The 23525-nt window shown below is 37.6% G+C and overlaps 6 protein-coding genes and 1 long non-coding RNA gene across 11 annotated transcripts; 6 read left to right on the top strand and 1 right to left on the bottom strand.

Annotated features, from left to right (window-relative positions):
• The first annotated feature begins 305 nt into the window (after positions 1-305).
• On the top strand, positions 306-2314 carry LOC114803571 (uncharacterized). Of its 2 annotated transcripts, XR_003752054.2 has the most exons (4): positions 306-751; positions 1084-1263; positions 1344-1415; positions 1523-2314. It is a non-coding gene; the product is annotated as an uncharacterized LOC114803571 (long non-coding RNA). The 2 variants fall into 2 exon arrangements; XR_008471605.1 differs by having other exon boundaries at positions 1344-2314.
• Positions 2315-3962: 1648 nt separating this feature from the next.
• Positions 3963-5888, top strand: LOC105208715 (inositol oxygenase). Its single transcript, XM_011178708.3, has 4 exons — positions 3963-4165; positions 4354-4525; positions 4720-5296; positions 5427-5888. Exons 1-4 carry the CDS (start codon positions 4145-4147, stop codon positions 5533-5535), a joined length of 879 nt encoding a protein of 292 aa, XP_011177010.2. The 5' UTR covers positions 3963-4144; the 3' UTR covers positions 5536-5888.
• Positions 5889-7806: 1918 nt separating this feature from the next.
• Positions 7807-23515, bottom strand: LOC105208711 (protein suppressor of white apricot). 2 transcript variants are annotated; one of them, XM_054231892.1, is made up of 7 exons: positions 23276-23515; positions 14083-14255; positions 12869-13062; positions 11847-12807; positions 11327-11776; positions 11130-11258; positions 7807-9220 (listed from the first exon to the last, which is right to left on the bottom strand). In XM_054231892.1, exons 1-7 carry the CDS (start codon positions 23368-23370, stop codon positions 8163-8165), a joined length of 3060 nt encoding a protein of 1019 aa, XP_054087867.1. In that variant the 5' UTR covers positions 23371-23515; the 3' UTR covers positions 7807-8162. The 2 variants fall into 2 exon arrangements, with proteins under 2 accessions (XP_054087867.1, XP_011177006.2); XM_011178704.3 differs by lacking the exon at positions 23276-23515 and adding an exon at positions 15784-16247.
• LOC105208712 (zinc finger protein 91) lies at positions 16417-18496 on the top strand. The gene is made up of 2 exons (XM_011178705.3): positions 16417-16901; positions 16960-18496. The coding sequence occupies exons 1-2, from the start codon at positions 16535-16537 to the stop codon at positions 18066-18068; spliced, it is 1476 nt and encodes a 491-aa protein (XP_011177007.1). The 5' UTR covers positions 16417-16534; the 3' UTR covers positions 18069-18496.
• LOC105208713 (uncharacterized) lies at positions 18406-19293 on the top strand. 2 transcript variants are annotated; one of them, XR_003752052.2, is made up of 3 exons: positions 18406-18600; positions 18657-19051; positions 19111-19293. XR_003752052.2 is itself a non-coding variant. In XM_011178707.3 (2 exons), exons 1-2 carry the CDS (start codon positions 18437-18439, stop codon positions 18988-18990), a joined length of 498 nt encoding a protein of 165 aa, XP_011177009.1. In that variant the 5' UTR covers positions 18406-18436; the 3' UTR covers positions 18991-19096. The 2 variants fall into 2 exon arrangements, 1 of the variants encoding a protein (XP_011177009.1); XM_011178707.3 differs by lacking the exon at positions 19111-19293 and having other exon boundaries at positions 18657-19096.
• On the top strand, positions 19330-20990 carry Bbox1_1 (gamma-butyrobetaine dioxygenase). 2 transcript variants are annotated; one of them, XM_054231896.1, is made up of 4 exons: positions 19330-20033; positions 20095-20221; positions 20286-20594; positions 20691-20990. In XM_054231896.1, exons 1-4 carry the CDS (start codon positions 19550-19552, stop codon positions 20968-20970), a joined length of 1200 nt encoding a protein of 399 aa, XP_054087871.1. In that variant the 5' UTR covers positions 19330-19549; the 3' UTR covers positions 20971-20990. The 2 variants fall into 2 exon arrangements, with proteins under 2 accessions (XP_054087871.1, XP_011176989.1); XM_011178687.3 differs by having other exon boundaries at positions 19376-20033; positions 20649-20990.
• LOC105208698 (peroxisomal targeting signal 1 receptor) lies at positions 21225-23230 on the top strand. Its single transcript, XM_011178688.3, has one exon. The coding sequence runs from the start codon at positions 21367-21369 to the stop codon at positions 23104-23106; it is 1740 nt and encodes a 579-aa protein (XP_011176990.1). The 5' UTR covers positions 21225-21366; the 3' UTR covers positions 23107-23230.
• Positions 23516-23525: the final 10 nt, after the last annotated feature.

Below are 23525 nucleotides of genomic sequence, written 5' to 3' on the forward strand. Positions count from 1 at the left end.
TCACTTTTAACCAAACGTTTTGAGGAAGCTGCTGCACTCACGCGATGTCAAACGATTAACTGTTACCTGGCGAATGTGCAATAAGCAACAGCGAATTGACAGACAGTGCTGCCAATTAAAAATGGTTTGCTGTGGCATTTTCCTTCCGCTGACATTTGAAATCAAAGTGGAAGTGGCGATAAATGAATTTTCTCCTTCCGTTTTACATGCGTACATATGTGTATACATACGCACAAACATATGTATATACAAACATGTGTGCCAACAGGCGTTTGTTTACATTTGTGCAGTGGCGTAATAGAAATGTCATAAATTGCAATTCGCCGCTTCCTATTTATATTTGTAAATTTCAATGTTTAAATAAGCAAATAACAAGTATTATTTGTTGTTTTGTTTAACTAAAAATGTACGTAAATACATGGAAAGTGTTGTGTGAATGAAGTGTGCTCATTTAAAGCGCTCTTGCATTCAATTACGGCACATGTGTGTGTCATAATTCCTGAGTGCCTTCAATTGAAATGTGTAAAAAAGAAATTTAAGTGAAATTCTACAATTGTCCAACTGCTGTGCGATAAAAATAGCGCGCAATGATACATAGTAATACAAATTGGAACAATTAATTATCTAATATTGGAGCAGGAACCTCAGATACATTGTCAGGGGCACGTATGCAGTCCCAAGTGAAACTGGATTGTGGCGGAATTTGTTGAGCAGCTTGGCAGATGAATCAACATGTGCGAATATGACATGCGTAAGTGGTAGGGAAAGAAGAATTATTAATTGTTATTAAACAGTGAGTAAATAGTATATAAATAAAGAATATTCGGAAAGTGTTTGCTTGTAACTAATTGAGGTTAAGTTTTTTTGGCAATGACATGCAAATTATATATGTATATGTATATCGCTTTTAGTATGATAAATTAAGCATTAGAAGAGTGCTTAGTGCAATTGTAGCGCTCTTCAGAAAGTAACAGACCGATTTATGCATTTAACACACTATTCCGCACTCTTATCAATTCAAAATCATTTATTGCATTACAAATATATATGTACGCTTATCACTAATTGATCCTTATTTTTCAGTCTGCTACAATTGTGCAGCGATAAGTCAAGGTCAGACGACGGAGGCTTTGGAATTATGATGCAGTAAAAACAAAAGCAAACTATATTATTATAATAATATATATGTAAACTACAGATGCATAAACATTTTGAGGCCTAACAGCGGCAGCAGTGCATCTTAAAAGCCTGAGTGTGTAGACGGTGAGTGCGCGGTAAACAAAATTTCAATTTAAATCGATTAAGTATTATTAAATGAACATTTTCACTCATTTCTTTGACAGGCTGCAGATATATTTTTATGCTATAAGGTGCGGTCATACAACGAAGACAATTGGAAGACAAGTTGGATAAAGGTTCATATCTGTTAATATTACAAGACATTTATAAAATAAATTTATTTTAAGCATAGATTTAAGTCATAAAATCAATCAAGAGTCTAAAAAACTGTAATTTCCTAAAGGGTTACTCTCCAAATGTCTTAATTTGTCTACGTCAATCAACATAATCCACGCTGATAACACACATTGAAGTGCCTCTAAGTAGTACTCGCGCTCCAAAAAACTTGTAATGTGCGTGTGAATTAGTGGGCGTTGTCGTGAAGGCAAAGGAAAAGTATGAGTTTTTACGCACTATATATTGATTATCAATCCAGACATGTATTGAAGGTGTTGCTGTGGAAGATGGATGAGCTGATAACACACAAAAATAAATATTTTAAACAACATGTATGGACGCTTGATTTGATATTTATGTAATACACATACATATGTACATATATATGTGTGAGTGTAGATATGTATTGTAAAGCAATTAAGCGATAAACTTATCAAAACTACTGTAAAACGTACTCGTAGATTATCAAATTATTGGAAAATACTGAGAATACTCAGTTTATAATATTTTTATTGAAGGAGCAGAGCGATTTATTCAAGTGTGTAATTATATGTATGTATGTTTGTTCTATCACAAATAAACATATTTACTAACTCGCTCGCTTTACGTTTGTAAACAATACTAAGCATGTCAATAAGGTATCACGTGCTGCAATATATACTTACACAGCATATACAGACATACATACGCTTAGTATTTAAAGTAGTATGAGTTATCTTAATGGAAAATTATTAACAAATTAATTGAATGGCTGCTGATATGTATGTACATATATGAGTGTGTAGGCGTATATTATTTAATACTTTTTTTTATAGTAGCAGTCACAATGTCTTAACAACTAATTGATTATAAATTATTTAAAATATTTTACATGCTTGATTGTACAATATAAAGTAAAATAAATTAAAAAATAATTATTTTTGATGGAAATAAATTTAATAAATAATTTTTTTACTAGAATTTAATAATTTATATTTTTTTATTATGAAGTTAAAATAATATTTAAAATTTTTTTAAATTATTAAAATAATTTTTTAAAATTATTTTTAGCAATTCAAAAACCGTTTTGAACCAATTTCAAAGTATCTGTAGTACATATGTCTATAAATAGCGTAATTTTAACCAAAAAAAATTCAAATGAAGCGCATTAATTAATTAAATCACGTCCACATCAAATCAAACATCACTCAAAATGCGTAGCTGCGCAACGATGTATAGAAGATCGTTACACTGATAATGAATTTGTACAAAGGCAATTTGAGAGCATTTGAACAAAAACAAAATTATAGTTAAAACTCTATAATTAAAAAAATAATTAAATTTAAAAAAATATAATAAAAATAAAAATGGAAAAATAAAACAGAAACAGAAACAAAAGTAGTTCAGTAGTAAAAAAATATATGTATATTAAAAATAGAATTAAAACTTTTAATTGAACAAAAACAAAAATATGTTTTAAAAATTAAAAAATGGTAAAAAAATTATAATTTTTCTAATAAATAAATACAAAATAAAAATATAATATAAATTATAATTGAACAAAAATAAAAATATTTTTAAGACTATGTAATAAAAAATATTTTCAAAAAATTAAAAATAAGTTAAAGAAATTAAGACATAAAGTAGTTCTGTAATAAAAAATATGTTTCTAATACATAAATAAAAATATAATTAATATTTTAAATACAAATAAAATTAACACCAAATCTTAATACAAAAGGTATATAAAAAAAGTAAAAAAAACAAGAGAAAAAATATTCGACCTTCAAAGAGAAAAAATTTGCCTGTAGTCAGTAATACATGTAATTAAAAAATATACTAAAAACACGCTAAAAGTCATTAAGATCAATGTAGGTGTTTCAAAGGTAGATAAGCAGAATTTGTCACGAAAGAAATGGCCAAACCAAGATTTGATTTGCGCACCCGTCAGTTTACATGCTGCAAAATGACCTTGAAATTCATAACTACTTTTGGGATTGACGTACTTTCGATTATGTTTTCACCCACGAATTGCTTTTTGTTGTAAATATTTTGATTTCAATTTATTATGAGTGTATTAGAGCGTTATCAGATTTACTTGAATCTGATGCACGCCATTAAAAGCTAAAAAATTAAAAAAAAAACACAAAAAACATTAAAAAAATTGAAAAAGTTAAAAAAAGTCCCGGTGATGTATTTTTAACTTATAATAAAAGCAAGAGCGCATTTTTAATATCAAAAGCCGTCAAAACATAAAAGTGAGATTAGAAATTCCGCTCTGACTAGTATGTAGTAGCAGCACGCGTTCGTCGAGTAAGTGCTTTATCACAAAATTTATTTAATTTTTTTATTCAATTTATTGTTTGTTATTGTTGTTTCGCTTGACCATTGCTCGCCTCCCTGGGACAGTGCGCTGCCTGTGCGGTAATCGGTTTATTGCCGCCCGCCAAGCGATCGTGCGCTCGTTCGGCGCTCGCTGAACGTCTTCGTTGTACCTTCGCGCACCTATAAAAATTGCGCCGCTTGGTGCTCAACAACTCAAAAGTCACTTAGAACTTGTAAAGTGCGGAACGCAAGCGTTCGTACGTGGAAATCAAGAATATTCTTGTTAAGAATTAATAAAAAAACTGTAAAGGACTTCTCTTAAGAGAAAAAAAATTAAATTTAAAAAATTGTTTTTGTGTTACGGAATAGTTGAATATCCTTGAAAATGCGTTTACTGTTGGATAAGGTAAAGACGAAAGAGATTTTGTGAAATTATTTTAAAGAAAATATTTTTTTTTATAAATTTAGTGAAATTTTTTAAGAAAGTGAAATCAATTAAAAAGAAATAGTAAAAAATACTCAAGAAAAGCTAATAAAAATAATAAAATTTAACTCAATTAAAAAAAATCGACTACAATTTAATTTTTTTTGTAGCAAATTGAACTCATCGATCCTTCGGAGCTCTTGCGCCCCGAACCGGCTTTCGCTGACAAATGTATATCGAAATTCCGCGATTACAGCGTCAATGATGAAGATCCTTTGAAGGAGCGTGTACGCAGAACCTATCGTCAAATGCATCTTAATCAAACAGTGGACTTTGTTAAAGGTAAGCACAAAGTTTAAATAAATTTATAAAAAAATACAAAAAAAAAAAATGAAATATTTGAAATTTTCAAATAAATTCGAAAAAAAATTTAATTTAAATAAATTTAAACATTACCTTAAAGTTCCACATTTGCACACACATTCAAGCAACACACACTCACTGTTTCTCTCTCTCTCCCTAACCTTTCGCTGCAGGTCGTCATGATCGCTGGCTGAAATTCAACACCTTCCAGGCTACCGTGCGCGAGGCGCTTGAGAAGCTCAACGATCTGGTTGACGAATCTGATCCCGACATTGATCTACCCAACATCGTGCACGCCTTCCAGGCTGCCGAGCGCGCACGCGAGGAATACCCCGAACTCGATTGGCTACATTTGACCGCGCTCATACACGATCTCGGCAAAGTGATGGCTTTCTACGATGAGCCACAATGGGCTGTCGTGGGTGACACCTTCCCGGTGGGCTGTGAATGGGGCGATAACATTGTCTACCGCGCCGATAGCTTTGAGGGCAATCCCGATGGTGAGAATCCCAAATACAACACTAAATATGGCATTTATGAGCCGAATTGCGGTGTTGACAATTTGCTGATGTCGTGGGGACACGACGAATACATGTACCGCGTGTTGAAGCACAACAAGACTAAGCTGCCACATGTGGCATGCAACATTATACGCTTCCACTCGTTCTACCCATGGCACAATGGTGGCGATTACCAACATTTGGAGGCACCTGGCGATGAGGAGACCAAAAAATGGGTACTCATCTTCAAGTGAGTATCAGAGGGAACTAAAAAAAAACATTTAAATAAAAAAAATTAAAAATCAAAAAATTATTTTTGATATAATTATAACTAACTTTACCTCTCTCTTTCGCTCTGTTTTCTTCTTTGCTTACTACAGCCGCTATGACTTGTACACCAAGAGCGAGAAGCTGCCCGATATTGACGCTTTGTGGCCTTACTACCAATCCTTGATTGACAAATACTTGCCTGGTGATTTGGAATTCTAAGTAAATGGCGCCGGTAGCGATTTGATGAGCTCCATGCGAGTGACAACATAATTATTCCTATTATACCTCGAGTTGATCTGGAGGCCTAACTACAACAAACACATTGTACATACAGACATTATGCATAACAATACATATGTATATACTTCCATATACATATAGACTTTCATACTTAATTACTATATTTTATAATTTTGAAAGCATTAGTTTTTAAGCTTTTACACGGCAACGGTTTAAACATTGATTTGTACCCAAAAGCTGTTAATGGACTTAATTTTTATACTTTGATGATTTTATCACAAGCAAAAATATATGAAATAAAAATAAATATGAAAAATTGTATATAAAGCAAATTTTTGACGTTTTTAATTTATTCAGAATTGGAGAAAAAAATTTAAATTTGGTTGTTGCAATTCTAAAAATGTTGCAAAAAATTCGGAAAATTAAAAATATTAATTAAAATTTCTTGACGAAAGACAAAAAAATTAATCAAAGAAATAAATTTAAAAAAAAAATTTAAATATCAAAAACAAAAAAATAATAAAAAAAAATTAAAAATATCAAAAACAAAATAAAAAAAAATTTTAATATTGATAATATTAAAAAAATATTTAAAAAAATAAAAAAATATTAAAAAGAAATAAAAAAATATTTAAAAAAAATTTAAATATATTAATTAAATTTCATCAAAATTATTCAACTAATAATAGATACCTTGGCGAAATGTTAGCTAATTAAAAATATTAAAAAACAAAAATAAAAATATTCAAAAAAAATATTAAAAATATTAAAAAAAATAAAAAGAAAATATTAAAAAAATTTGAATGAAAATTAATATAATATAATTGCTTCTGCCATTGACTCAACTTAATGAAAATAATTGCATTAAATTTTGTTTTTTAGATTTTTGAAGACCTTATAAAGGGCTTCAAAAGTTGCAAACGATGCCATATTATTTCCCAACGAGTCGAAATTATTAAAATTTACTATCGAAATTTGGAGTCAGTGGTCTCAACTTTAAGAGCGCTATGTCCAATTTATGGTCGTCATAATCGTCCTGTCAGATCAACAATTGAGCGTCTAGTGGAAAAATTTTAATCCACAGGCACAGTACATAATGTTCCCGTGGCAGTGAGACGAAGAACAAAGAAAAGCTCGTAGTGTAGAGAATATTCCTGGCGCATCAATTGAGGAATACCCAAATCAGATCTCACACTTCCTTCTCAAGCGTTGGGCATCTCTGTGACGTCGTTGTGGTGTATTTTGCGAAAAGATCTTGGCCTACAATTTACATGTTCAAATTGACGCAAGAACTGAAGCCACTTGACTACCAGAATCGTCGTATCTTCGTGAATTGGGCTGAGCAACAACTTGAAAATGATGCGGATTGTCATCGAAAAATCATCTTCAGCGATGGGGCAATAAGCAAAATATGCGTTATTGGTCAGGCAGCAATCCACACGTACTGCAAGAGTCGCCATTGCATCCCGAATAAATTACGGTTTGGTGCGGTTTATAGGCCGGCGGCGTCATTGGGCCGTGCTTCTTCCGTGCTGATCAAGACCGTCACGTTACTGTGAATGGGGATCGCTACCGCTCAATGCTAACTTAATATTTTTGCCATGAATTGGATGAACATGGACTTGAACAATATGTGGTTCCAACAGAACGGCGCCGCAAGTCACACAGCGAAGGTCTTAATCGATTTATTAAAAACCAAGTTTGATGAACGTGTTATCTCACGAAATGATCCACTCAATTGGCCGTATCGGTCGTGAGATTTGACGCCGTTAAACTATTTCCTGTGGGGCTACACCAAGTCTATTGTCTATGTCAACAAGCCAGCGACGATTGATGAACTTCGTACGACTATCGAAAGTGAAATTGCAGCAGTATCAGCCGAGTTATGCTTGAAAAGCGTCGAAAAATGGGTTTAGCGTCTGGACTTCTGCAAGCGTGACCGCGGTGGCCATGCAAAAGAAATCGAGTTCCATCGAATGGTATGGAATGTACTTGTACAGCAATAAATAATTTCATGATATCCCAAGCCGTACCCGTTGTAGCGCTCTTATTAGAAATTCTTTATATGTCTTTTGAAATAAAATGTGACTCAATAAATATGCCCCCATCACGTTTCAAATATCGTGAATAAATGAATAAATATTTTATCAAAAATTCCTGCAAATAAACGCCGATAAAAGATTACTTCCTCTTCGCCTTGACAAATTCTTGAGAAGCGGCCCATTATGCCGCGACGATAACAACACACAATTGCATTTATATAATACGCTTTATTTCCATATACAAATTGTAGCGCTAACAAACAATTACACTAACAACGTTATGCAACACGTGTCACATTCGACTTACATAGCTAATATGAAGGAGAAATTTAAAAAATAAAATGCATTTGTGATGAGGCATGAGTCGCAAGCCGCGCGGCGCACACACACAATTTCTACCGCGTCACAGCGTAAGGCAGCGCAGCGCGCACCACACAGAATGTGCGCTGTCTTATCGCTCGACGGCGCGGCAAAATCCACCGTAACGCGGGACTTATCTCCGCTGGAGTGTTGCGCGCTTACATAATTTCTTGTCGCGTCTGTGCGTCAATTTTGGGCGGTGCGTTAGCGTTCGTGCTTCTTCTTCTTCTCTTTGCGCGTGGGCGTGTCGTAATGCCGACGTGTTGGCGTTCTGGAGCGATCGCGTTCACGTTCACGATCCTTGCCATCACGTTGCGTTCGGCGTTCGCGTTGTTCACGTTCCCGCTCGCGCTCCCACGCGCGATCGCGTTCTCTACGTGCCTCCACCGAAGCGCTGCGTTGACTTTGTCTCTTGCCATGTTGGCGTTCACGCTCGTACCCATCGTCACGTTTACTCTTATGGCGGTGTTCATGACGCCGTGCGCGATCCTTATAGTCCTTGTACTCTTCCACCATGTGTCTGCTGTCACGACTATGTGCGCGTTTCTTCGACTTTTTCTTGCGACTCGCAGATTTCCGTGATTTGGATGACTTTCGACTTTTAGACTTCTTCGCCGTCTTCGAACTGGATTTGTGTCGGCGTTGCGACCGTGAGCGCTGAGCACCAGCATCAGCATCCGCGCTGTCGTCACTCAAATAAGTGGTGACAGAGGCCGTTGCAGTCGATGTAGACGACGTACTCGAGTCCGAATCCGTTGAGCTGTCGCTGTCATCCTCGGTCGTTGGACTGTACGTGCGACTACGCCGTCGTTGCTTACTTGATCTCTTTGTGCTGCTCGCTGTCGCCTCCTCCGGTGAGCTATCACGTGCGCGTGAGCGAAGATGACGTTTACGCTCGATGCGTTGCTTGGGTAACGTCAGGCGTGAGATGGGTTTGATTTCACCAACCAGCTGCACGTCATCATCATCGGAGACGGTCACTGTGGTGGCGGCGGCGGCGGCAGGTTTCGATTTGCTAGCTTCTGTGGCAGTTTTGCTGTGCACAGTTTCGGTCGTGGCGCCGGCAATATGTGTTGTGGGTATCTCAATCAAACGCAGCTTCGCCTCCTCATCTGATTTGCCATCGTCCTCGGGACCATACGAAGTTATCGGTATGGAATGTACAGATTCCTCAGAGTCAGTGGCATTTTCTTCCGCATTCGCATTGGCCTTGTCTGCTTCGCTAGGGGAACTCTTGGCGGAATCGTCGGTAGAGGGCGCGCCTATATTGTGCGATTGAAAATTATTGGAAATGGGTGAGCTTGAGGAGAATTTTAGAATTTATCTAGACTTTTGCAAAAATATGCTTTAGTTTCTTTTAACACAATGAATATATATGAATGATCACGAAGTGTTGGAATGGACAGTAGATCCGCAAGTTGGCGCTAAATGCAACGAGTATCAGAAAAGAAGCTAATACTAGAAAGGTTTCTATTAATCCACATTACGCAATAAATCTAAATGATTTCCTCGGTATTAATGTCCTCATGTCCTCTGCAGACACCAAAATATTTTTATTACTCTCATTAGAAATTTAGTACCCAAATGTTTTCAATTTCTTCAAAATGTGTAATTAACCACCCAAACAGCTTCAAGACTAATAATAAATATTTTTATGACCATACAATAAACCAATACAAATCGAATGCCAATACAAACGCTTCTTTGGTCTACATTATCTTTATGATTTTAGCACGAAGACTTCACACACAAATCTACAAATCTTCAAATTCTCGAAATTGTGCGATTTTTTGCTCGCTGGGAGGTTTTTACGAGCCGAAAGCGTAAACACATATACAACTGAAGAGCGATTTGAGTTTGACGTAGAAATACTATCACTGGCCGGCTGTGGGCAGGGCAGTATAATGTGCCACACGTAAGCAGGAGGAGAGGGCTCGCTTCTGATTACAGTGAATTGTATTTTTGAAATTTGCCAATAATGCAAATTATAGCGCTCATAAATTATTTAGCAAAACTGGCGCTGTGTGTTGTGCGATTGATAGGAGAGTTGCAAGCTCATCAGATTTTGATTATTTTTTCTTTCAATTCTATCGGATTTAACAACAACGTCAGACCTACATTTTTGTTGTTTATTTGAGTGTTTGTTTTTTGTTTTGTTGTTGGCCCTGCTGAAACGGAAAGTATAAGCCTAGTAGTTATCAAGGTCATCTAATGGGACGCCCCGGAAACGAGCTGTTTCGGCAGGACCAAAGGAAGGGGGATGTTAGATGAGTGGGGTTTATTGGGCATGCAAAGATTGTGGTTAGTGTCATGCGTGGACTCTTTGCATACAGGACTTATATTGGGTATGTCGAGGTTCAGTCTGGATAAGTAGGAGTTTAACCTGCTCAAATCTCCAGAACAAAGTGTCACTCTAGTTTCGAGAGGCAACACGAGCTCCGTGTCTGCAATAGGTGGTGTTTTATCTCCCGGTACGCCATTCACGGGGAGGAAGTCTATGAAGGAGTTAATGGCTCATCTGTGAATGGCGTTCAGTGCTTGTCGAAAGTTTGTCGCATCCGAAGTCCGGTCGGTATAGTCCTGTATGTCGACGACGTATGTATTTCAGGAAGGTACTCTTGATGACTCTGGGAGGCGGTTCCGCTTCCAGCAAATTACTACATGGGTGATTTCTACGAAAGCATCTCAACAGAAAATGTCTGCAGAGCATTTCGTTATGATCCTTCACAGATAGCATACGGGCCTCATTGTGTAGGTGCTCAATCGGTGACATCAAGAGACAACCTGTGGCTGGCCGGAGAGCGGTATTCTGACAAATCTGAAGGATACTATATACAGGCTCTTTCGTCCAATTGGTGAATAGGGTCGCTATGGATTTGGTAGGGTAGAGTGTTAGGCTCCTAGTAGTGATGAAGCGAGAAAGGTCGAGGAGGAGGTTTATGTTTTGTCATTGCTTCTAGGTTCCCATTATTTATAGAAATATATATGTATACTATATAAGACTTTTGGTCAAAAAGCTTCTTCAAAGTTCTGTTCTTATAGAGAAAAGCGCAAGTTGCTGCGGACTAAAGTTATGAAATGATATAATGGTTTCAAAGACAAGCAGAACGGTAAATAGTGTCTTGGTGGGAGCTTGTTACACCATTTTGAAAATGATAACGCCACCTTTACCTTTGATTTGGTTTAGAAACGCCATAGCCTTGCGTTTACGCTCCAACTGCAATTGTTTCTCCTTGGATATGGGACCGCCAAGTTTCTCACGCGCAATTTTTGCCAATTTGTCCTTCACTTTCTCCTCGGCTGTGAGCAAATAAACAAAATAAATTATTTAATATAGTTCTACGGTCTACGCTAGCACTGCTGCGCACCTTTCTTCAACTCTTTTTGTCGATGTTGTTGCTGCTGCTCAAACAATGCATTTCGCTCCATTTCCGCTTTGGAGTTTTTCAATTGCACCTTCGTCGAATTGCTGCTGCCAGCGCCACTACTGTAATCGCCATCATAACGGCTGCCGCTGGGTTGATGTGGATGCTGTGCAGACGGCGCGCGCATGCTTAGCAGCGCTGGCCCCGCTAACACGGTGTTTTGTGCGCTACGACTGCCTACGCTGGCGGCGATTTGTGCATTTCGCGCCATCAATTGGCTCTCGACCAACTGTATGGCTTTCTGCACATGCTCAGGCACCGCACGCGCTTGCAATGAGTTGGCCGGCTTGGCAGCGCACTCCTCATCATCATCGCTGGGCTCACGCGGCAAGGCAGGTTGTAGTATAGCTGTTGCGGATTCTTCCTTCGGTTTGATGGAGAAGCAAACGGGCGCTAAGCGAATAAAAAGTTTGTTGCTGTTAGTGATATATTTTGTGTGGGAATAATGAAAGTGTGCACTTACATATCGCTTTTTCGGCCGTCTGTAGACCCTTTTTGCTCATCAGCGCAGCGGCCACTGCTGCCGCCTTGCGCTGCTTCTGCTCTTTCGAAGCGGCATCGGGATCGCCGGTCACTTTATACAAGTAATAAGGATAAAACTCGTTATCGTATAGCAGAAATGTGAAACGATCGACGCTTTTCGCGCGCAGCGTCTCCTCAAATTGACGGCCGTTCTTGACCACGTAAGTCGCTGTTTTATCGATGATATTTTTCAGTGTTTCCGTTGGCACTGGTATATTGAGCACGGGTTCGGGTGCCGCCTTCGACTCCTCCTCGGCCTCGGACTCGGTATCCGAGGCGTAACCTTGCGCCAACGCTAAAGCGCTGGTGTTCTTTAATATTTCCACCTCCGTCCTCATATTGCCGCCATTCGATTGTGAATTCGAATTCGAATTTGAATTGGTGGCCTCCTCGGGCTCGGCGGAAACGTACGTGCTGCCATTGTATTGCAACAGCACGGGCGTGAAGTTCGCAGTAGTTGGTGTGGTGGGTGTGGGCGAATTCGATGTGGGCATATTGGCCAATTCGCCGTCGAGTACAGCCGGCAAGGGTACACCCTTAATTTTGCTTATGAGCTGCGTATAGGCACAGTTAGCCGAGGGCTTGTACTTAATGGTGGGCACAGTAATGATCGGTTTGGCAGGCAAACTTGCGGCAATATCTGTGGTGCTAATAGCGCCGTTGTTAGTTGTGTTGGGCTCAAGCTGCTCTTTTGTTGCCGCAGTCTCCGTGGGATAGGTACCGTTCTTTATAGCATTCATTAGATATTTATAGTACGGATTGAGCACGCCATTTATAGCAAGAAAATCGAATTGTATATTATTCGATTGTTTGGCCTTGAGTAGTATCTCCATTTGTATGCCTTGTGAGGCTATAAAACGTGCGGTCTTCTCAATGATCGCATGCTGCTTCATTGTTTCGGGCTAAGTAAGAGTAAAACATTCATTTTATGACTTATCAAGCGCTCTACACTTTCGAACTCACCAATTGTATGCTAGCGGGCACTTCGAAATCTTTGGGCAGACTAAAAGCCTGCTCAGCTTCTTCGCCGCTTGGCGAATTGCTGTGCTCCTCGCGATTGGGTCCATGTAGCACACCGCCATCGTTGCCATACTGAAAGTCCACTTGCGCATAGCTACCGCCCTCGACATCCTGTTTGAGGCGTTTCAAATCCTCCTCTATAAGTTTGCGTTCATAATTTTTTTCGATGAAACGGTGTGTAGTTGGTGTTGTGGTTGTGCGCAAATAACGTTTTCGTCGTTGGTCAACCAAATAAAAACAAAAATGGCAGAGAAAGAGAAACCAAAATGAGTCTTCATTAGGCAGTGACTAGAAGGCAGCTACGCCTACGCAAATTTGCATTTTTTTTTTGAGTGCACAAAATTATGCGTTGTGGCATAAATGATGCGATTTACTTGAACTTTTCTTGTATTTTCATTCTTTTTTCTGTATTTGTTAAGGGGTTTATTTTGTTTTAATTTTTTTTGTTGTTTGTAGAAAAGCTGTTTTTTCGTTTTTCAATGGCATACACAAAATAAAAGAAAACATGTTACACAAGCATATTTTCCATACTTTGTTTTTGTTATAAATTAAAAAATAAAACATTTTAAACAAATCGTAACAGCCTTTACATTTTAGAGAGAGAGCTTATGAGTGAGAGACGTATTGTTGACGGCATCGCAGCTAACTTCATCTGCAATGGAACATTAGTGCGTTGTGATGAAATGCATATATTTACCTGAGAGCCATGCGCATGCGCCACAGTTGACTGGCGTTGCTGCTTACATGCTTGTATTCCACGCAGGCGGCTTTTCTGTTTTTTCTGCAATCAGCACGACGACGTTTTCTTGTTTACAAACTACTTACGTGTTAAATATTTGCACTTTTCGCTTTTTACACTATTTTTCTTAAACTTAATTAGCTAACAACTAATTAGTCATAACAATATTAAATTGCTTAACGACGGTCTTTCTGCTTGAATCTTGATTTTTCGCATTGTTTTTGTTCTTTTTGCATTTTATATGCATATTATATATGGTATATAATGACCGTTATTAAATCTTTACACATATTTACAATAATTTTTTATTGATATAAAAAATGTTTTTGTTATAAAATTATAACGCTTTGATAGTAGCTTAGCAGCTTGACGACCTTTCGTACGGTGCGTCATGCCTAGTATCAACACTTGTGCTTACCTTGTTGCAGTATATGATCCTCTTCGTTGTTGTACAAGTATAAATAACGCTCTTCCTCGCACAATTGCTCGGCGCGTTGCTCATCGGCGCTTAGGTAATCGAGTCGATTGCCGTAGCCGCCCGGCGGCGGTTCATGTTGCGCCAATTCGGACAAAGCACCACGTACGTCATATCTATGCGTCGTGTCCCCCCAACCAAAAGAGGAGAGGTTGCACAGCAGCAGTAATTATTGCGAATTGGGCGTGGGTGCGCATTTACATTAACATATATAGATAGTTATGTTTGTATGTGGCGAGTTGGTATGTATGTTTTGTGCGCGCGCAAGGAAGTAGCGTTCGGCGAATGAAAAAGAAAGATAAATGTAAATTAAAAACAAAAGCCAAAATAAAATTTTTAAAATCAAAAGTAGTTTTTGCAGGTTGGAAAAGAAAATGTAAAAAAATAATATTGTAAGAAATTAGCAAAAAAAATATCAGCAGAAACTATTTTTTTTATTTTGTATGCTTAACATTTATGATAAACATTACAAATATGTAAAAAAAAAATTTCTTTTGATATATTAATGCAAATTTTTTACAATCATAATAGAAATTTTCAAATTGTTACAAATGTTGTATACATACCGTTCCTGTTGCTAAAAAAATGATATTTGCGATAAAGTGATTATTAGAAAATAAATTTGTTTACAATGCTACATGATGATGCGATATTAAGATGGCATAACGCTCCCCAAGCGGGTATACATAGAACAAACCAAGCCAAGTTGGCGTGTTTAATTAGCAACACAAATCAATTGTTTAATTAATGCAGTTGCTTTCCATTGCTGTCGAGTACCAATCACTTGCCGTATATATGTATGTATGGTTTTAGTTGTAGAAAATATAATTTGAGAGTATGCGATATACGCCAGCACTTCTCGGGGTGCATATGTGAATAATATATAAATTGATTTTAAAGAAACAGTACAGAGAAAGAGTGTACTTTATTTTTGAAAATATACAGCAATATTTACACACTATTATATATTTTGCTCCAAAAATTGCTGGCGTATACGCGAAACTCACTAGTGCTTGTTAAATATACTGCTATAATACTGATAAATACTGAAAACTTAGGGCGTTAATTTGAAAAATTCTGCGTAAAATATTATATACACACTTCTTGTTTGAGATTTTAATTAATTTTGCATAAAAAAAATACTCGAAAAGCGCGCACAACTATAATTTCTTTAACACATTTTATACCGTATTTCTAATAGTATACTTTAGACACAAATTTTGATAGTAAACAGCGCGCACAGACAAAAAATTATTAAATTATTAACTACTAAAATCACCAAATATACAAACACAAAAAAAAATACAAATGTACATAGTTTAACTAGTGTATAATAAACTCACAAAACGCTTGACGACATGCTAAAATAAAAAGGGTAAGTTAAGATTTTTTGTAATTCAAAGCAATAACATTATACATTATTCGCGCCGTCTGCTGGCTGTTGTGCTTTTGGACGCGCGTATATGTGTTGTACTCTTGTAGGTTATATTACTAGGTAATACATACTGTACTAATGCACGAAAAATCATAATCGTAGATATTACAGTTTATATAGTTTAAAAACTATATATGTATATAAATATATGCATTAAATAGTTACAAAAAAGTTACAATATCCTATTTTAAGTAGCAACAATTATTAACCTGTCGATCTTGAGCGTTGTGTCACCCATCCACGGTATCATATGCTTGCCCTGATCGATTTCGCGCGCTTTATCATCGTCACGAAACAATTTACAGGCATAACCAAATACTAGTAGGTCAACTTGACGTGCCTCGCCAGCATTGAGTCCTGTGCTGTTCGTTGTCGATGCATAGCTGCTGTAGGTGCCATTATTTGAGGAGGTGCTACTGCCACCTTTGCGTAGTATACCACCAACGCTACCGCCAGCGTACTCGCGCACGTTCGGGCGCGTTATATTGTAATATGACATTTTATGCACATAAAAACTAATGCCAATTGTAGCACAAACGTTGTTTGGATATTTATTCGTTGTTTTACACTATTTAATTATTGAATTTGTGATTTTTTCACAAGTTTCCTGAATCCGTAGAAGAATTATGAGCTGTCAGATGTGCAAAGTTTAGCTGATACAGCGTTGCTTAGGAAATGTCATTATTAACAGCGAAAAAATTCACAAATGTGCTGCTTGTTCGCCAGTTTGAGGTATGAACGAATGAATATTCATTCGTTGCTTTTTATGTAGAATTATTGTGAATGGTATGTGAAAATAAACTTTACATTTGACGTTCGTCGATGTAAACAAATGCATTCAACCTACTTTGTAAACAAATTCGAAACAGCTGTTAATAAAGAAAAATATATATTTTTATTTTTATTATATATATATGTATATACCTTAAAAATTGTGGAAAATACAAAAACTTTTGAAAAATGGATACAATTGAGAGTGAAGATCCATTTGCTATCGCGCAAAACAAGAAAATAGACCCGATAGATAATGAGGATCCATTTTCTACGGCACACATGCACACAGATTCCTTTGAAGTCACCATAGAAGATATCAATCGCTTGGATGAAGATGATTCACTGGATGAAATCGACGGCATTGAAGATGACTTAACTATATTAGAAATTGCCATGGCAAAAGCCATGGAAAATGTGAATCCCGCAATCTTTATGCATCTACTATGTCCGCGTTGCGGCGAAACTTTTCATACAGCTGCACATTGGCAACAGCACTTGCATAATGTGCACTATTTTAACAATTTAAAAATGTTGCCGGGAACTGTAAACGAAGGTAGTTTCTTTGTCATATAAAATTCACTTATATATATTTTAATCACCAATATTTTTAGTTGAGAAAACGTATCGCTGCAAAAAGTGTCAGAGCGAGTTTAATTATCTGGAATACCGTAAAATTCTACAGCATTGCCTTTCGCATATGACTTTTAACGCTTGCTATAAATGCAGCTTATGTGACCATTTAGAATGCACTAGCACAGCAATGGTCCGACACATCAGAAGACACATGGAGGTGCATATGCTTAAGGCGAAAATTAATGGCAAACTAGTACGAAACAAACGATTTTCTTTAAGCGAAGGCATTGATTATGAGAAATTTTTGATCTATATGTGCCCGCAATGCCAGACAAGCTTTAGAAAGCACGAAACTTGGTTGCAACATATCAACGATAGACATGCGCTTTTTGCGGAAGAAAAACTCAAATTTAAAGCTATAGAAATGGACGAATTGATGGAAAAGAACTCTCATCTCAATACCACATGCGAAACGTGTGGCATCACATTAGCAGCCGACAACTTGGAACAGTGTCAGCGCAAACATTACCTTACGCATCTCCGCAATAGATCATTCCGTTGTGCAATATGCAATTTGCACTTCAACTACAGCAATGAGATTAAGTTGCATATGTTATTGATGCACTGCAAAAACGCAACCACTTACGACGAAGCCATTTTGCCGGGTAACTTGCGTCCCAGAAATGCAAAATTTGACATGAATATCAAGTTCCTGCCGGATAAAACAGCCAAATATCTGCAACACATTGAATTCAATTGCCCGATTTGTGGCGTTAAGTTTGCACATCCCGACGATTGGTGTACACACATTAATGAGAATCATGACTTCTTTAAAGCGCCTTATATGGCATTAATTATAACCAATTTCGGCGCGACACCCAATGCAAATAGGGCCTGCAAGAAACGACGTCTACAACCGTATTGTGTTATTTGTGATCGCGTGTTGGATGGGTGCAAAAGTTATATACATTTATGGACTGAACAATTGCGCCATGCGCCCTTTAGACCATACAAGTGCACCATTTGCATGGAACAATTCTATTCAATACGCATTTTGATGAAACATTTTCGAGTATTACATACGAATTTGGATGGCAGCGTCAACATTACACCAAAACAACGTAGAATTCAAGCTAAGGAAACATAATTAAGTGAAAATATGCGAAATTTATAAAGAAAAAATAAATAAAATATAAGAAGTAATCATAAATAATCATTTATAAATGAAAAATAATTAAATCATTTTAACATTTCAAATATAGGCGAGAATGCCTTGACAAATGTGGTTGTTTTGTTTACATTCAATTTGAACTCCCATAAACAGATGTTATTCATTCACAATAGTTCAGTTTGCCAGTTGTAACTTTGTATATTCATTCAAGCAATTGGTTATGGTGAATGTTTATTTGAAGAAGAAGAACTAAGTGTAAAAATAAATGAATAAAACTTGACTTGTGATTGATAAACAAATGTCATCACGAATTTTTCTATTAACTTCGATTATTTATATTAATAATGTCTAACAAGAAACAACAGCCTGCATTTCAAGGGAAGGAATGTTTCAGTCGTATGAATTTCCTCTTCCAAGCCTCCATGCTAATGGCAGGCAAGAACAACACGTTATCTGCCTACTATGGCGAACTATGTCGGAGTATTGGCAAGAAAGCTGTGCTTAAAATGTAAGTTAATGTCATTAAAACATAAACATTATGCTTATAAGTCATAACATTTGCAGTGATCCAGACATAAAGCGTCAGATGTGTAAACGCTGTTCAGTGGCATTAAAACCAGGCATAACCGCTGATCTGCACGCTGTGACGAGACGGAAGCGTCGAAAGACGCTGAAAATTAATGATAATGTGGATGAAGATACAAGCATGGTATTGACCTGCCGTCATTGCGGTTTTGGACGCCAGTTTATAGTTAATCCAGATTACAAATTTTGGTTGGACAATGAGGAATCTGTGGTGGAAACTATTACTTTGGAAGACAAGAAGAGTGAGAAGAAACGAAAGCGGGCAACAGTCAAAGAAAAAGAAAAAGCAGAAGCTACCACAAAAGCAAAATAGTTTTACTATAGAAAGAGAAAAATAAACATTCCACATAGTATATGTATTTGTACATATGTAGGTGAGTGGAATTAGTTGTAAAATATATAACTTGTTCATCAAACAATGTTTCTTTTGCAGTATGCATTTGAGATAACAATAGCGCCGTAGAGTACGTAAAAAAAGTATTGATAATGAATAGTAAATAGTATCCGTGATTACAAAGTGTTTCTATAATTTCTCTGAGGAATATTAGGAGTGATCCAGCCTCACATTAGTATTTCCGTCTGAAGTAATCTTTACAACAAAAAAAAAAAAAAACAACTCACTACCATAAATTTTACACCAGCAGCGTTTTGGATAAGTCATCTGATATCACCCCATCTTGCACTTCAGAACTCCACGTCAGCCCACTTACTTGATCTGCTTTGTTATTTGTGTAATCAACTCGAACAATCAACAAATGCTTACTTATCACAATCGCACAGCTTTTTGCCGCCGCACTTTGATAAGCTCAAAAACCGGCCCAACAACGACTTGCCCCCTTATTCATTCGCGATTCAGACTGTAACTGATTAAGATGTTTGTTAGGCAATTTAACAGATACTTTTTGCATAAATTGCCGCACTCCGGCGACTGTCTGGCACTTAAAAGCCTACTCAGCGCGTCTGTAACCGAGGGGAATGTGGTAGTCGTACAGCAGCCGAATGGTGGCGAACCGCTACAATTTCCTAGCGTTTGGCTACGTGATAACTGCCAATGCAGTGCCTGCTTTCATGCCAATACGAAGAGCCGTCAGGCAAATTGGAAGCGTGCTAGTGTGGAGTCACGCATACGTAGCATAAATGGTGGCGCCGAAAAGGATGTGTTAACAATAGATTGGCAGGACAATCATAAGTCCACCTTTAGGTTAGACTGGCTACAGGATAGAGACTTTGCGCCAACTAATCGTAAGCGCTACATTGAAGAGGTTTATAAGCCAACATATCAGTTGTGGGGAAAATCGGAATTCTCGAATGTATTGCGCTCTTTCGAATTCAAGGATGTAATGCAGCAGGAGGAAGGTGAGTTAAATTTTTCATTTAGCAGCGCATACTGTATAATTATATAAGTACAAATTTACAGTACTTTTGGCATGGCTGGAGTCACTAGCGATACAAGGGTTTTCTAGAATCAAAAATTCACCACATGATCTAACTGTGGCTAGGCAATTAGCTGATCGCATTGGCTATATAAAACGCACCACTTATGGGTATGTAAAGCTACTGTCATGAATGATTTCTGATGATTTTTAACATGATAATTCTTATCAATAGCGAAGAATTCGAGGTAAAGTCCAAAGACAACGCGCGCAACTATGCCTATTTGATGACGCCACTGCCGCTGCATACGGATATGCCATATTACGAATATAAGGCTGGCATAAATATATTACACTGTTATGTGCAATCACAATCGCAGGGAGGCAGCAATCTTATGACAGACGGCTTCTATATCGCAGAAAAACTACGCAAGGAATTTCCGAAATTATTTGAAATACTTGTAAAGACACCGGTAGATTGGTATGACATTGGGAAAGATGGCGGTATGTCCTTCCATAATATATGGCGCGCGCCCACAATTTGGTAAATTATGCTGTATATTATAATTTGACTTTAACTTATTAAGTTGTCTGCTAGTTTGGACGTGGATGGCCGTTATCATCGTATCAATGAGAATAGCACTAAACGAGATAGTCATTTCACCGTGCCACTTGAACAGGTAGCGCCTTGGTATGAAGCTTACGATAAATTCATTGAACTTGCATATGCCGAGGCTGTCAATTTCAAAACTAATCCCGGTGACGTTTTCGTCTTTAATAACTTGCGCATGCTGCATGGACGCACTGCATATGAAGATTCACCCACCAATAAACGGCATTTGATTGGTGCTTATGTTGACTGGGATATAATTTATTCAAAAATACGTATAATTAGGGCCAAATATTCTACTAAATGTTGAAATAAATGCATATGAAAGGATTTGAAATACATTTTAATAATTTCAGTGTTCGTATTTTGGACTATTTATATGAAGTTCAGAGTACAATATTTAATAATTTTTTTAAAATAATTAAATTAATAAATTCCCTTATGCCAATGATCAGAGTATGGCAGAAAAATTAAATGTTATCGATAACCAAAAACGAAATGGCAACCCTGATTTGATATTTTGAACTCAGCTGTTTGTTGTTGACTCGATTGTCAGAATTTATATTGTTGTGAACATTAGACTTTGCTTATCACTCACCCACGTAGTCCTTGAAGATTTTATAGCAACAACTCACTTTTTTCTTGGAAAGACCTCCCACAACGTCTTCATCTATATTTCTAAGCATTCCATTATAAACACATCGAAATGTCTTTACGTCAACTTGTGGATGGCGATTGTGGTGGTGTTAATCCACTCATGCAACTGGGTGGACAATTCACACGAGATGCCGCCCGCAAAGATGAAGGCTTCATGAATGCACAGTTCGAGCGTAACTTGCGCCCTGATGAACATATGGTGAACGAGTTTCTAGGACAAGTGACGGCGCCACCACAATCTTTCCAAATGGATGCACTACTGCAAGAAATGCGTGAAATAGAGCAAACAAACGGCATGGCAGTACATGGTTTGGATAATACGAACAGTGTTAGCAAACAGTGGACAAATGAATTTAACATGCAACCGTCAATGGGAGCATCCTCCTCACATATGGTACATATGCAGCCGCAAAAGCAACAGTTGGTACATGTGCGTGAATTTTTCGATGAAGAGGGACCAGGCGTATCTGGTACGTTTTTAGGCCATACCCCTTCAGCGCCATATATGCCATTACAAACATTGCCAACACCATACCTAGCCATCTGCCCAGCATATGAACCAAGTACTGAGCGTTTTTTTGAAGAAGCCAAGTCACTTACTAAAGCAGAGACGGAAAAATTATTGCCTCAAACATCCACTAAGGAGTATGTCGAAGACTGGATCAACGATTATGAAGCCAGTGCAAAGCAACATCAAGAAACCAGTAGCAGCTATAATGAGAGCTTCTGGCAGCGGTTGCAAGATGAATGGCAAAAGATGTCTGAGGAAGCTGAACATCCCTGGTTATCTGAATATAGCGAAAATTACGATCCCTATAAAGAGTATGATTTCGCAGAAGAAAATCCATTGGCCGAAGTAGAAAATGCATTGGCGAAGGGAAAAGAATATATGCAAAATGGTGATATACCCAGTGCAGTGCTTTGTTTCGAAGTGGCTGTAAAAAAGGAGTCCGAAAACGCTGAAGCATGGGAGCTGCTGGGCATCGCACAGGCGGAGAATGAAAATGATCCACAAAGTATAGCGGCGCTAAAGCGTTCTTTGGAACTACGCCCAGATAACAACCGTGTGCTAATGGCGCTCGCAGTTTGCTACACCAACGAAAGCCTACAGAGCCAAGCGCTACGCATGCTAGTCAACTGGATGGAAGTAAATCCAAAATATAAACATCTACTGCAACAGCATCCAGAATTACAAACTGATGCTGGTGCCATGGCATCTTCGTTGATCGTTGGTAGCAAACTACAAGCAGTACAAAATCTCTTTCTCGACGCTGTACGCTTGAATCCACAAGAAGTCGATGCTGATGTCCAGGAAGCTTTAGGCGTGCTCTACAACCTATCCTCTGAGTATGACAAAGCTGTAGATTGCTTTCGTGCCGCGCTACATGTTAATCCGCAAAATGCAAAAGTGTGGAATCGTCTGGGTGCCAGCTTAGCCAATGGCTCACGTTCTGTGGAAGCAGTGGAGGCCTATCAGCAAGCATTGCAGCTAGAACCGGGTTTCATACGTGTACGTTATAATGTGGGTGTGTGTTGCATGAACTTGAAGGCTTACAAACAAGCTGTTGAACATCTGCTAACCGCTTTAAATATGCAAGCAAACACCGCTGCTGCACGCGAGTTACCAGCCGGCGCAGGTGCTATTAGTGGTGGTCAAGCGCAAATGTCCCACTCAATTTGGAACACGTTGAAAATGGTTATCTCACTAATGGGACGTAGAGATTTACATGGTGCTGTAAATGAACGCGATCTGAGAGTGTTAAATGAGACGTTCATGGACACAGCCTAAGCACGGTCGGTTTTCTGGTTTAAGTATATTATAAATAATACTATTACGTTTAAAATTGTTAATATTAATGGTGTTGGCTTGGTTTTGCAAATCCGATTCAATGCAACTTATAAATAAATAATAATAAAGCTTTATGTAAATTTGTTTTAAAAAAAGTTAAGCGAAATACCTCACATTACTGCCGACTGTTCTGTATTTTTTTACAGTATATAGGAAACGAAAACTCCCCGCTTCATCATTATATAATATAGATTTGCACAACATAAGCACTATTTTTAACTTTAAATAAATTTATTCAAGTATACAATGCACATAGTCACCGCTTTTCACATTTTAATAAATGGCTCCAAATCTACGAATTCACTAATGCCTGCCGCCAAAATGTTTGACATTTTTCTTTCCCTTTCAATTTCCGGCGC

This window comes from Zeugodacus cucurbitae, chromosome 5 (assembly GCF_028554725.1).
Source record: "Zeugodacus cucurbitae isolate PBARC_wt_2022May chromosome 5, idZeuCucr1.2, whole genome shotgun sequence".
NCBI lineage: Eukaryota > Metazoa > Arthropoda > Insecta > Diptera > Tephritidae > Zeugodacus > Zeugodacus cucurbitae.